This window comes from Chiloscyllium punctatum, chromosome 10, assembly GCF_047496795.1.
Source record: "Chiloscyllium punctatum isolate Juve2018m chromosome 10, sChiPun1.3, whole genome shotgun sequence".
Classification (NCBI taxonomy): Eukaryota; Metazoa; Chordata; class Chondrichthyes; order Orectolobiformes; family Hemiscylliidae; genus Chiloscyllium; species Chiloscyllium punctatum.
Window position 1 is genome coordinate 72,909,399 of NC_092748.1, and position 12,258 is coordinate 72,921,656.

General features: G+C 41.0%; 1 protein-coding gene across 5 annotated transcripts in view; it reads left to right on the plus strand.

The window, feature by feature from the left end:
• Nucleotides 1-12,258, plus strand: part of scn1laa (sodium channel, voltage-gated, type I-like, alpha) — a 193,013-nt gene that overhangs the window by 115,912 nt on the left and 64,843 nt on the right. For all 5 annotated transcript variants that reach the window (XM_072579493.1, XM_072579495.1, XM_072579491.1 and 2 more), the window contains exon 19: nt 8,570-8,724. In XM_072579493.1, coding sequence (XP_072435594.1) covers nt 8,570-8,724 — 155 coding nt within the window. The remainder of the gene's footprint in view (nt 1-8,569; nt 8,725-12,258) is intronic.

Here is a 12,258-nt window from a genome sequence, read left to right on the forward strand (position 1 = left end):
AGCTGACATAAGCATGGAAATGGATCAGAATTGGAAGCTGGACAATGTCACACTTCAATAAGGGTGCTTGAGAGACAACAGAATACTCTGAAAGTGTTAGCCTTACATCAGTGGAAGAGAAAATGCTAGTAAAGGATGTGAATAATGGATGTTTTGGATAACAGGGATCTAATTGGGCACAGTCGGCATGGATTTGCAAATAGGAAATCATAGTCGATAAGTCTGGCACTGGAAAAGCACAGCAGGTCAGGCAGCATCTGAGGAGCAGGAGAGTTGACATTTCGGGTACAAACCCTACATCAGGAATGTGGTAGGGGGAAGGGCACTGAGAGATAAATAGGAGGGTAGGGATGGGGCTGGGGGAAGTTAGCTGGGAAGGTGATAGGTAAATGGAGGTGGAAGATGATCGTAATATGTTAGAATGGAGATGGAGCGAATAGGTGGGAAGGAATTTGGACAGGGAAAACAGTTCAAGAGGGCGGTGCTGAGTTGAAGGGTTGAATCTGGGATGAGGTGGAGGGAGGGGACATGAGGAAACTGGTGAAATCGATGTTGATGCTGTGGTTGGAAGGCCCAAAGGCAGAAGATGAGACATTCTTCCTGCAGGTGTTAGGTGGCTTCAAATTGGTGGTGGAGGAGGGCTAGGACTTGCACGTCTTTAGCAGTTTGGGAGGGAGAGTTGAAGTGGTCAGCCACAGGGCAATGGGGTTGTTTGGTGCATGTGTCCTAGAGATGTTCCCTGAAATGTTCCAGAAGTTGGCATCCTGTCTCCTCAGTATAAAGGAGACCACATCGAGGGCTATGGACACGGTAGATGAGGTGTTTGGATGGGCACGAACATCTCTGCCAGATGTGGAAGGATCTTTTGGAGCCTTGGAGGAGGTAGGAAATCATGTTTGACAAATCTATTGGAGTTGGTTGAAAATGCTACAAAATTGTTGGGAGTTGGTGCATGTACATTTTAATTTTTAGCCTTTTGATGAGGTACCACATAGAAGATTGGTTATCAAAATTAAAGTACATGAGATAGAAGATGATGTGCTGGCATTGATTAATGATTGGCTAACAGGCAGAAAACAGAGCGTACGAATCAGTAGCTCATTCTCACTTTGGCAGGTTGTAACTAAAGTAGTGCAAAGATCAGAATTTAGGCCCCAGGTGTTCAAAATATATAGTAATGAGTTGGATGTGAGATTAGGGCTGTGTGGCACAGTGGTAATGTCCCTACCTCTGAGGCAAAAGGCCCAGGTTCAATTCCAGACTACTCAGTGGTGTGTCATAACATCTCTGAGCAGATTGTTTAGAAAAATGGGCCTCTTTTAACATGTGGTAGTGTCCCTACCTCTGAGCCACTAGGCCTGTGTTCAAGTCCAGCTGCTCTAGTCGTGTATCATAACATGTCTGAACAGGTTTATATCAAAAGAAAAGCTTTGATATTGAATAAGGGCTCTTGTGTTACAGTGGTAGTGCCCCATCTCTGAGCTAGGAGGCCCAGTTTCAAATTCTAGCTTCTTCAGAGGTGTGTAATAACATCTCTTAACAGGTTGATTCAAAAAATATCTCTAGACATGGGAACCAAATGAAATGTTTCAAAATTTGTCGTTGATACATAGCTGAGCAGGAATATGTTGTGAGAAAGATATAAAGCAGATTCATATAGATTTGGACAGTCTTATTGGATGGGTCAGAATATTATGTGGAAAAATGTGAGGCTACCACTTTGGTAGGAAGGACAGGTATGCAGCGTATTCCTAAAATGGCAAATATTTGGAAAATAAAAGGACTGAGGTGTCCTTGTCAGTAAGTCACTGAAGTAGACAGGCAGGAGGTGAAGAAAAATTTAACCTATCCCCACTTCACTACCTGTCCCACCACCCCCTTTTATCTGCAGCTCCCCCTACACCCACCCCAGTCCTGAAGAAGGGTAAAACCCGAAACATCGACTTCTCCACCTCTTGTTGCTGCCTGGCTTACTGTGTTCTTTCAACCTCCTGCCTGTTTACTTTGGAGTCTAGCATCTGCAATCTTTTTGTCACCAAGTTAGTCACTGAAAAAACCATGCAGGTACTGTAAACTATTGGGAAGACTAATTGAATGTTTGTCTTAATTCTAAGAGGATTTGAGTGCAGGAGTGGTGAAGTCTTGTTTCCATTATATAGAAGCTTCGAAAGATTGTACATGGAGTAGTGTGTGCAGTTTTGGTCTCCTCACCCCAGGATGGATATTATTACCATTGAGGGAGTATAACTGATGTTCACCAGATTTGATCCTGGGATGTGGAAATGTTCTATGAAATGAGACTGGGAAAATTGGCGCTGTATTTCATTTACAGGTTTGAAGAATGAGATGTGATCTCATTGGAGCCTACAAAATACTTAAATACAAAATAAAATACAACAGAGGAGGCTCTGTCTACAGCATAAAAGATACAATTTTCCAACCCCTTTCAATTCTGGAGAAGACACATATTGGACTTGAAACCTCAAATTCTGTTTCTCTCTCCACAGATGCTAACAGACCTGCTCAGTTTCTCCAGCAGTTTCTGTGTTGTCCCTGTCTCAGCTCATCTGCTACTAAAATCCTCATCTTTTTTTTTGTTACCTTTATATTTGACCATAACAACTCACTTCTGGCTGGTCCTTCTCATTCTTTTATAAAGTCATGCAAAACCTGAAATTGTGTTTTCAGATATCAGTTTACGCACAATTCATATAGAGTCATAGTCATAGAGTCATAGAGATGTACAGCACAGAAACAGACCCTTCGGTCCAACCCACCCATTCCGACCAGATATCCCAACCCATTCTGGATTAGTGGTGCTGGAAGAGCACAGCAGTTCAGGCAGCATCCAAGTAGCTTCATCCCAACCCAATCTAGTCCCATCTGCCAGCACCTGGCACCTCCCTTCAAACACCAACTATTCATATACCCATCCAGATGCCTTTAAATGTTGCATTTGTACCAGCCTCCACCACTTCATCTGGTAGCTCACTCCATGTACGTACCACCCTCTGCGTGAAAAAGTTGCCCCTTAGGTCTCTTTTATATCTTTCCCCTCTCACCCTAAACCTATGCCCTCTAGTTCTGGACTCCCCATCCAAGGGAAAAAGCTTTGTCTATTTATCCTATCTATGCCCCTCATGATTTTATAAACCTCTATAAACCTCTATAAACCTTTATAAACCCCTCAGCCTCCAGGGAAAACAGCCCTAGCCTATTCAACCTCTCCCAATAGCTCAAATCCTCCAACCCTGGCAACATCCTTGTAAATCGTTTCTGAACCCTTTCAAGTTTCACAACATCTTTCCAATAGGAAGGAGACCAGAATTGCACACACTATTCAACATTCGCCTAACCAATGTCCTGTACAGCTGCAACATGACCTCCCAACTCCTGTACTCAATACTCTGACCAATATAAGAAAGCATACCAAATGCCTTCTTCACTGTCCTATCTGCCTGAGACTCCACTTTCAAGGAGCTATCAACCTGCACTCCAAGGTCTCTTTGTTTAGCAACACTCCCGAGGACCTTAGCATTAAAATGTATGTCCTGCTAAGATTTGCTTTCCCAAAATGCAGCACCTCAGATTTATCTGAATTAAACTCCATCTGCCACTTCTTCAGCCCACTGGCCCATCTGATCAAGATCTCGTTGTAATCTGAGGTAACCTTTTTTGTTGTTCAGTACACCTCCAATTTTGGTGTCATTAGTAAACTTACTAACTATACCTCTTATGCTCACACCTAAATCATTTATGTAAATGATGAAAAGTAGTGGACCCAGTACTGATCCTTGTGGCACTCCACTGGTCACAGAACTCCAATCTGAAAAACAACCCTCCACCACCACCCTCTGTCTTCTACTTTTGAGCCAGTTCTGTATCCAAATGGCGAATTTTCCCTGTAGATTTAACCTTGCTCACCAGTCTCCCATAGGGAACCTTGTCGAACGCCTTACTGAAGTCCATATAGATCACATCTACCGCTCTGCTCTCATCAATTCTCTTTATTACTTCTTCAAAAAACTCAATCAAGTTTATGAGACATGATTTCCCATGCATTAAGCCATGTTGACTATCCCTAATCAGTCCTTGCCTTTCCAAATACATGTACATCCTGTCACTCAGGATTCCCTCCAACAACCTGCCCACCATCGACATCAGGCTCACTGGTCCATAGTTCCCTGGCTTGTCCTTACCATCCTTCTTAAACAGTAGCACCACGTTAGCCAGCCTCCAGTCTTCTGGCACCTCACCTGTAATTATCGATGATACAGATATCTCAGTAAGAAGCCCAGCAATCACTTCTCTAGTTTCCCACAGAGATCTAGGATACTCCTGATCAGATCCTGGGGATTTATCCTCTTTTATGCACATCAAAACATCCAGCACTTCCTCCTCTGTAATATGGATATTTTTCAAGATGTCACCATCTTTTTCCCTACATTCTATATTTTCCATGTCCTTTTCCACAGTAAATGTGTTGCATGAGATCTAACCTTGCTAACCAGTCTCCTATGGGGAACGTGGTCATATAACCAACTAAAACTTGTGTCCTCATTATTTTAACAAAAATATTTATTTGAAATGGGTCAGTGCAACCTCAGAAATACCAGAGAGGAATTTCAGATGTCTGTTCTGAAATCCTTGAAGGGCACTTCACGCCCTGTTTGATTTACTTACATGAATCTAAACAGTCATCAATTGCTCTCGAATAATTGGTAAGCTCTGAATGTCTTATTTGCGCATTCCAAATATGGGAGAAAAATGAAAGAAATCTGTCTCAGATATGCTATGCATACTTGTAAAGTATTTACAACAATGATCTGGTTACCACTTATCAAGTGAAATATGGGTGCAGTTGTATATCTAGCAAGGAAAAGGTTGATTAATCATAGTAATGCATAAACAGACATGCAAGCAACATGGAAAATCAAGCAAAGGTCAATGCAAAAATTACTAATATGTATTTATTGCATTAAGTCTGAAGTTGAATATACATTGTTAATTTTTATTTAAAATTGGTTGTACCTTTGAATTCAATATGATTCATTTAATATTAGCTCTTTGGAGCAGCTGCTACTTCAAGATTGGTTGTTGAAGGCATTTTGATGTATTTTGAAGACATGGAAAAACATTTAAAGTAAAAAGTAAAGATCTGTGCAGATGTGTAGGTTTTTTAAACCTGTACTTTTGCATTCCTTATTCATGTAATAGTGAAGGAAGACAGATCTGATCTGTATCCTTCACATGTTTTTCAAAGAACAGTATGCATTGTATGTATTAAAAGTTAAAGCAATATTCTGTTTCTTTTTTTTAACGAGAAAAACTGCCACTGAAGTTAAGAATTGTAAAATGTGGGAATATGCAAACTGTAGCTGTGCACATTGTACAGACAACAAATATTCCTTCAACTGTAATGTATTACAGTTGAATAAGAACATAAAATGATGAAAATACTTAATAGATCTGGCAGCATCCATGGAGAGATCAACTAAGTTCATATTTCAGGTCAATTACCTTCTGGTAGAACTTGAAGGAATTATAGATTTAAGAGTTTAAAAGAAAGCAAAGACCCAGGGAAAAAGGAAGAGGAAAAAGCGAAAAGGTGATTCTGTAATGAGGCTGAGTGTAGGAGTGCTTAAATAATGAAGAGTTGATGATGCAAGAAAAAATGTGTACAAATTTAAAAATCACACAACACCAGGTTATAGTCCAACAGGAAGCATCAGCTTTTGGAGTGCTGATCCATCATCAGTTGATTGTAGATTATAAGATCATAAGACACAGAATTTCTGGTAAAAGTTTACAGTGTGATGCTACTGAAATTATATATTGAAAAAGAGCTGGATTGTTTGTTAAATCTCTCATCTATTGGAATGGCCATGTTGGTTTCAATTCTTTCATATGTAAATCCTAGAACCTTTTTTAAAGTTACATTCTCAAGTGCCATGTCGTCTCAGATAATGCATTGAAGGTGTGAGGTGCCCTGTGCCCCAATGTTCAGACTGATTCTATTTCTAGAAAAGGGATTTACATAATCTTGCACGCATTCATGCAGTTTTTGAGCAAAATAAAATGTAATTCTGCAAGTACAAATTCACCCCACAAACTTCTATGTTTGTGTGTGTTGGGGAGGGGTGGGGGAGGCAGGAGGCAATGAGTTTCTGTGAGAGAGAGTGTTTATGTGTATGTGTGTGACTGCAAAGGGGTATAAGTCTTTGAGAGGGTGTGTGTGTGAGAGAGAGAGAGAAAGAGGGAGGGTGCAGTGGACTTTGCGTTATTGCCTGTCCCAAAGTCCGCCTTGGAGGATGGTCACCCGAAGGTCCAAGGTTAAATGTCCTGGACCACTGAAGTTTTCTCCGACTGGGAGGGAACACTCTTGTCTGTTGAATGTTGTGTGGTGTTCATTCATCTGTTGCCGTAACCTCTACTCTGTCTTGGCAATGTACCGTGCCTCAGGGCATCCTTGCCTGCAGCATATGAGATAGACAATGTTGGCAAAGTCACAATTGCTAATCTCTGAGCACCATCCCACAAGTCATCTGCTTTATCCTCAACCACAACATTTTCACCTTTGACAACCAGTTCTTCATCCAGACACATGGAACAGCCATGGGGACCAAATTTGCACCCCAATATGCCAACATTTTCATGCACAGGTTCGAACAAGACTTCATCTCTGCATAAAACCTTCAACCAACACTATACACCAGATATATTGACAACATTTTCTTCCTCTGGACCCATGGCAAGGAGTCACTGAAACAATGACATAGTGATATCAACGAGTTTCAGCCCCTCATCAAACTCACCATGGACTACTCTTTAGTATCTGTCTCATTCTTGGACACATCTCCATCAAGGGTGGGCACCTCAGTACCTCACTCTACCGCAAACTCACAGAGAACTTCACGATGCTGCACTTCTCCAGGTTCCACCCAAAGCATATTAAAATAGCCATCTTCTATGGACAAGCCCTATGTATACACAGAGTCTGTTCAGATGAGGAGGAATGTGACTGGCACATGGAAGTACTGAAGGACGCCCTCATAAGTACGAGGTACAATGCTCAACTCATGAACTGCCAGTTCTGACATGCCACAGCGAGAAACTGTAATGACCATCTCAGGAGACAGACACGAGCTGCAACCAGCAGGGTACCCTTCATTGTCCAGTACTTCCCAGAAACTGAAAAACTGCACCATGTTCTTCGCAGCCTGCAACACATTATCAATGAGGATGAGCACTTCACCAAGACCTTCTCCACGCCTCCACATCTTGCCTTTAAACAACCACCAAACCTCAAATGGATCATCATTTATAGCCAAACTGCCCGGCTTTCAGGACAACCCCATACAACTGTGTCATGGCAGATGCTGCAAAACATGTCAGAGTGTTGACACAGATACCACCATTCCACGTGGGTACACCACCCACCATGCAAGCGGCAGGTACTCGTGTGACTCGGCCAACGTTGTCTCCATCATACTGTTGCAGGTAAGGATGCCCTGAGGCATGATACATTGGCGAGACCGAGCAGAGGCCACGGCAACATATGAATGGACACTGTACAACAATCACCAGACAGGAGTGTTCCCTCCCAGTCAGAGAACACTTCAGCGGTCTAAGGCATTCAACCTCGGACCTTCAGGTGACCATTCTCCAAGCGTGCATGCACACATACATAAGTTTGTGGGGTGAATTTGTACTTGCGGAATTGTATTTTATTTTGCTCAAAAACTGCATGAATCTATGTAAGATACTGTAGATCCCTTTTTTAGCAATAGAATCTGTCTGAACATTGGGGCACAGACAGCCTCACACAGGGCACCTCACACCTTCAATGCATTATCTTGGTCGACGTAGCACCTGTTGTTAAAGTTCACTTGAGAATGTAACTTTCAAAGAAAAAGTTCTGGGATTTACATATGAAAGAACTGAAACCAACATGGTCATTCTAAAAGATGAGAGGCTTAACAAGCAATCCAGGCCTTTTTCAATATATAGTTTCAGTTGCATCACACTGTAAACTTTTGCTAGAAATTCTGTGTCTTACGATCTTATACTCCACAATCACCTGATAAAGGAGCAACAGACTGAAAGCTAGTGCTTCCAAATAAACCTGTTGGGCTATAACCTGATGTTGTGTGATTTTAACCTTGTACACTCCAGTCCAACACGAGCACCTCCAATTCAGAAAAAAATGTGAGTTGCAATCAAACAGTAAATAAAAGTTGGGTTAGAAAAAAGGCACTAATGATGATTGCAGAACTATTACCTGTTCATTCTCCCAAAAAAAAATTAAGAAGAATTAGTATGTCTGAAGATGTTCACTCAGTATACAGATTGAAAGGTTATAAAGATCCTAACTGAACATTGAGCTTCACTGGGCACGCATAGAATGCTGCGGATGGGCTGGAGAATTAAAGTAATAAGTGGCCAGAGCTCAAAACCATGCTTATGGTCTGAATGAAGGTGCTCATCAAATATCTTCCTTTCTTGCAGGAAATATAGTTGGTAAGTTTAATAGGCCTGTCATGGACATTATTTTTTATCCTATTTTCAGGATGTGTACAAAAATTCCCATTCTGCTATGTCAACATACAAGAAGGCAGAGGTAAATCATGGTGGAACCTCCGAAAGACTTGCTACAGAATAGTAGAACACAATTGGTTTGAAACATTCATTATTTTCATGATTCTTCTCAGCAGCGGTGCCCTGGTGAGTATGATGTTATATCAGACAATTTAAATTATTTTTTCACAGTTAGTATACAGTTAGGATTATAGCAGCTTATATTTACGGTTGTGAGGAAAGTTATGTGTGCTTTTAAAAAAAAACTCTGTTATATTGCTCCTTTCTAACAGAAATAGCCATTGAAATTGGGAATTGCAAAACTGAAATAGTCTATGATTACATCTGTGCGCAATATTCATAACTACGCATATTTCCTCGGCTAAAACAAAACATGACCTATTGGGGAGAATTGGGAATAAAAGCAGAAAGTGCTGGGTACATTCAGTATGCTGGCTGAATCTATAGGGAGAGAAACTCTTAGTGGATTGAATTTTCCTGGTCCTCTGGTATCAAACCTGGTAAAGGATAATGAAGAGCAAGAAAAATAGGAGGGAAGAAGAGGGGAGACCCTTGATGCGCTTCCAGCACTGGGAATGTTTTGAAAGGGTGGATGGTGAAGAGAATCAACTGCTTGATGCATGGAGGCGTAGGCTACTTACAGTGAAGGCCTGAATTTTGGGAAATTCTGTCACAAAGACAGATTTTGCAATTGGCCAATGAGAAAGTCGCCTCTGGTCTCACAGCTGGCAAGCCTATTTGGTCCAGATTTTGCATTCTAAATTGGAAGAAATTATAGAATCATCGAGATATACAGCACGGAAACAGACCCTTCAGTCCAACTCATCCATGCCAACCTGATGTCCTAGATAAATCTAATCCCATTTGCTAGCATTTGGCCCATATCCCTCAAAATTCTTCCTATTCAGATACCTATCCAGATGCCTTTTAAATATTTGAATTGTACCAACCTTCAATTCTTTCTTTTGGAGTTTGTTCCATACATGCACCACTCTCTCCATGAAAAAATTGCCATTTAGATCCCTTTTAAATCATTCCCCTCTCACCCTAAACTCCCCCACCCCAGGGAAAAGACATAGTTGATTTATCCTATCCATGCCCCTCATGATTTTATAAATCTCTCTCAGGTCACCCCTCAGCCTCCAAAACTCCAGGGAAAATAGTCCCAGCCTATTTAGCCTCTCCCTGTCGCTCAAACCCTCCATCCCTGGCAACGTACTGGTAAATCTTTTCTGAACTCTTTCAAGTTTTACAGCAACCTTCCTATAACAGGGAGATTAGAGTTGTATACTGTATTCCAATGGTGGCCTAACCGATGTCCTGTACAGCCACATGACATCCCAACTCCTATACTCAATGCAATCCTATTTACCTGCGACTCCACTTCTGAGGAAATATAAACTTGCACTCCAAAGTCTGTTTGTTTGGCAATACTCCCCAGAACCCTACCATTAAGTGTATAAATCCTGCCCTAATTTGCCTTTCCAAAATGCAGCACCTCACATTTATCTAAATTAAACTCCATCTGCCACTCCTTGGCCCATTGGCCCATCTGATCAAGGTCCCGTTGTACTCTGAAGTAACCTTCTTTCCTGTCCACTACATCTTCAATTTTGGTGTTGTCTACAAACGTACTAACCATACCTCCTATGTTCACATCCAAATCATTTGTATAAATGACAAGAAGTAGTAGATCTAGCATTGATCCTTGTGGCACACCACTGGTCACAGGCCTCCAGTCTGAAAAGCAACCCTCTGCCATCATCCTCTGTCTTCTACCTTTGAGCAAGTTCTCTATTCAAATAATTAGTTCTCCCTGTATGCCATGTGAGAGAACTTTGCTAACCAGTCTACTATGAGGAACTGTGTCGAATGCCTTACTGAAGTTCATATGGATCACATCCACCACTGCCTTCATCAATCCTTTTTGTTATTTCTTCTAAAAACTCAATCAAGCTCATTAAACAAGATTTTAAAGAATTATTAAAGTTTTTATGCAATTGTCCTCTGGGGAAGGTAGGAAAAGGGAGAAATATCAAAAATGTCCATAAATAAGATTAAGTGCAGAGTGATTAATTGACCAAAGGAATGATGGTACAATGGGAAACAAAAAAGACCGTTAAGAGATACTAAATTAAAAAATATTGGAAGCGGGGACATCTCAAGAGGAAAGGCAGATCTCTTCCCAGCATGTCTTCACTAAGAAATTGCAATTAAAGTATTCTCACCTTGACAGTTAGATAAATCAAATCATTCAACCCATCAAATCTGATTTAAATTAAAACTGATAACTTGTTGCACAGTAGAACTAATGTCTTATTTTTAGAGTTCCAATGTCAAAAAGAGAAGAAGACAAAAAATAAATAATGATGAGCTACTCATCTTAACATCTGTCATTGGGAAAATGTTAGATTCTGTTATAAAGGATATAACAGCAGAGTATCTTGGAATAAAAGTAATGTTGCCATTGTCCTACTAACTAGACCATAGGGCTTCTCCTTCATGAGAGAGAGAGAGAGAGAGAAAGAGAAAAAACTGGTGGTGACTTAACTGAAATCGCAAAGGAGAGGCCAATGTGGTAACCTCAGTCAGTGCACAAATTGAACCCAAACTGTTAGCATTTTTTTGTATTGCAACAAGCCATCCAGCCACCTTTGTATGGAATGCCTTCATGGAGGAAAAATTGTGCCTGAAAGATTTATGAGAATTCTTTGAGGAGGTAGCAAGCAAAGTAGATAAAGCAGCAACACAGAGTGTAATATATTTGCATTTTCAATAGGCATATAATAAAATACCACATAATAAGCTACTTAATAAGACAAGAACCCACAGTGTTGAAGGGAGTCCATTAGGATGGATAGATAATTGACTGATATTGGCAAGGCTCAGAGTTAGAATAAGGGGGAGCATTTTCAGCATGCTGAGGTGCTGGCTCATTAGCATATAGTCAGGAAAGGGTTGACCTGGGAGTCCTCAATATTGACTCTGGACCCCTGAAGTTTCACTGCTACCAGGTTAAAAATTGGCAAGGCAACTTTCTGCTGATTACCATGTAACATCCTCCCTCAATGAATGAATCAGTACTTTTCTATGTTGAACAATACTTGGAGGAAGCACTGAGGGTGGCAAGGGTGCAAAATGTGATCTAGACAAAGGATTTCAATATCCACCACAATGAGTGGCTTGTCAGCAGTACTACTGATCAAACTGATTGAGTCCTAAAAGACATAGCTGCTAGAATGGTTCTGCAGCAGGTAGTGAGGGAAACAACAAGAGAGAAAAACATACTTGACTTCATCCTTCCCAATTTGCTGTCTGCAGATACGTTTGTCCGTAACAATATCGGTAAGAGTGACCACCACGCAATCCTATGGAGATGAAATCCAGTCTTGACGTTCAGAAAATGCTCCATCATGTTGTGTGATAGTATCACTGTGCTAAATGGACAAACTTTCAACAGATCTAGCAATTCAAGACTGGGCATCAATGAGTCACTGTGTGCGATCAACAGCAGCAGAATTGTATTCCAGCCCAATGTGCAACCTCATGGCCTGGTATATCATCTATTCAACTGTTAACATTAAGCCAGGGGATTAACTCTGGTTCAATGGAGGGTGCAGGAGGGCATGTCAAGTGCAACATCAGGCATACCTCAAAATG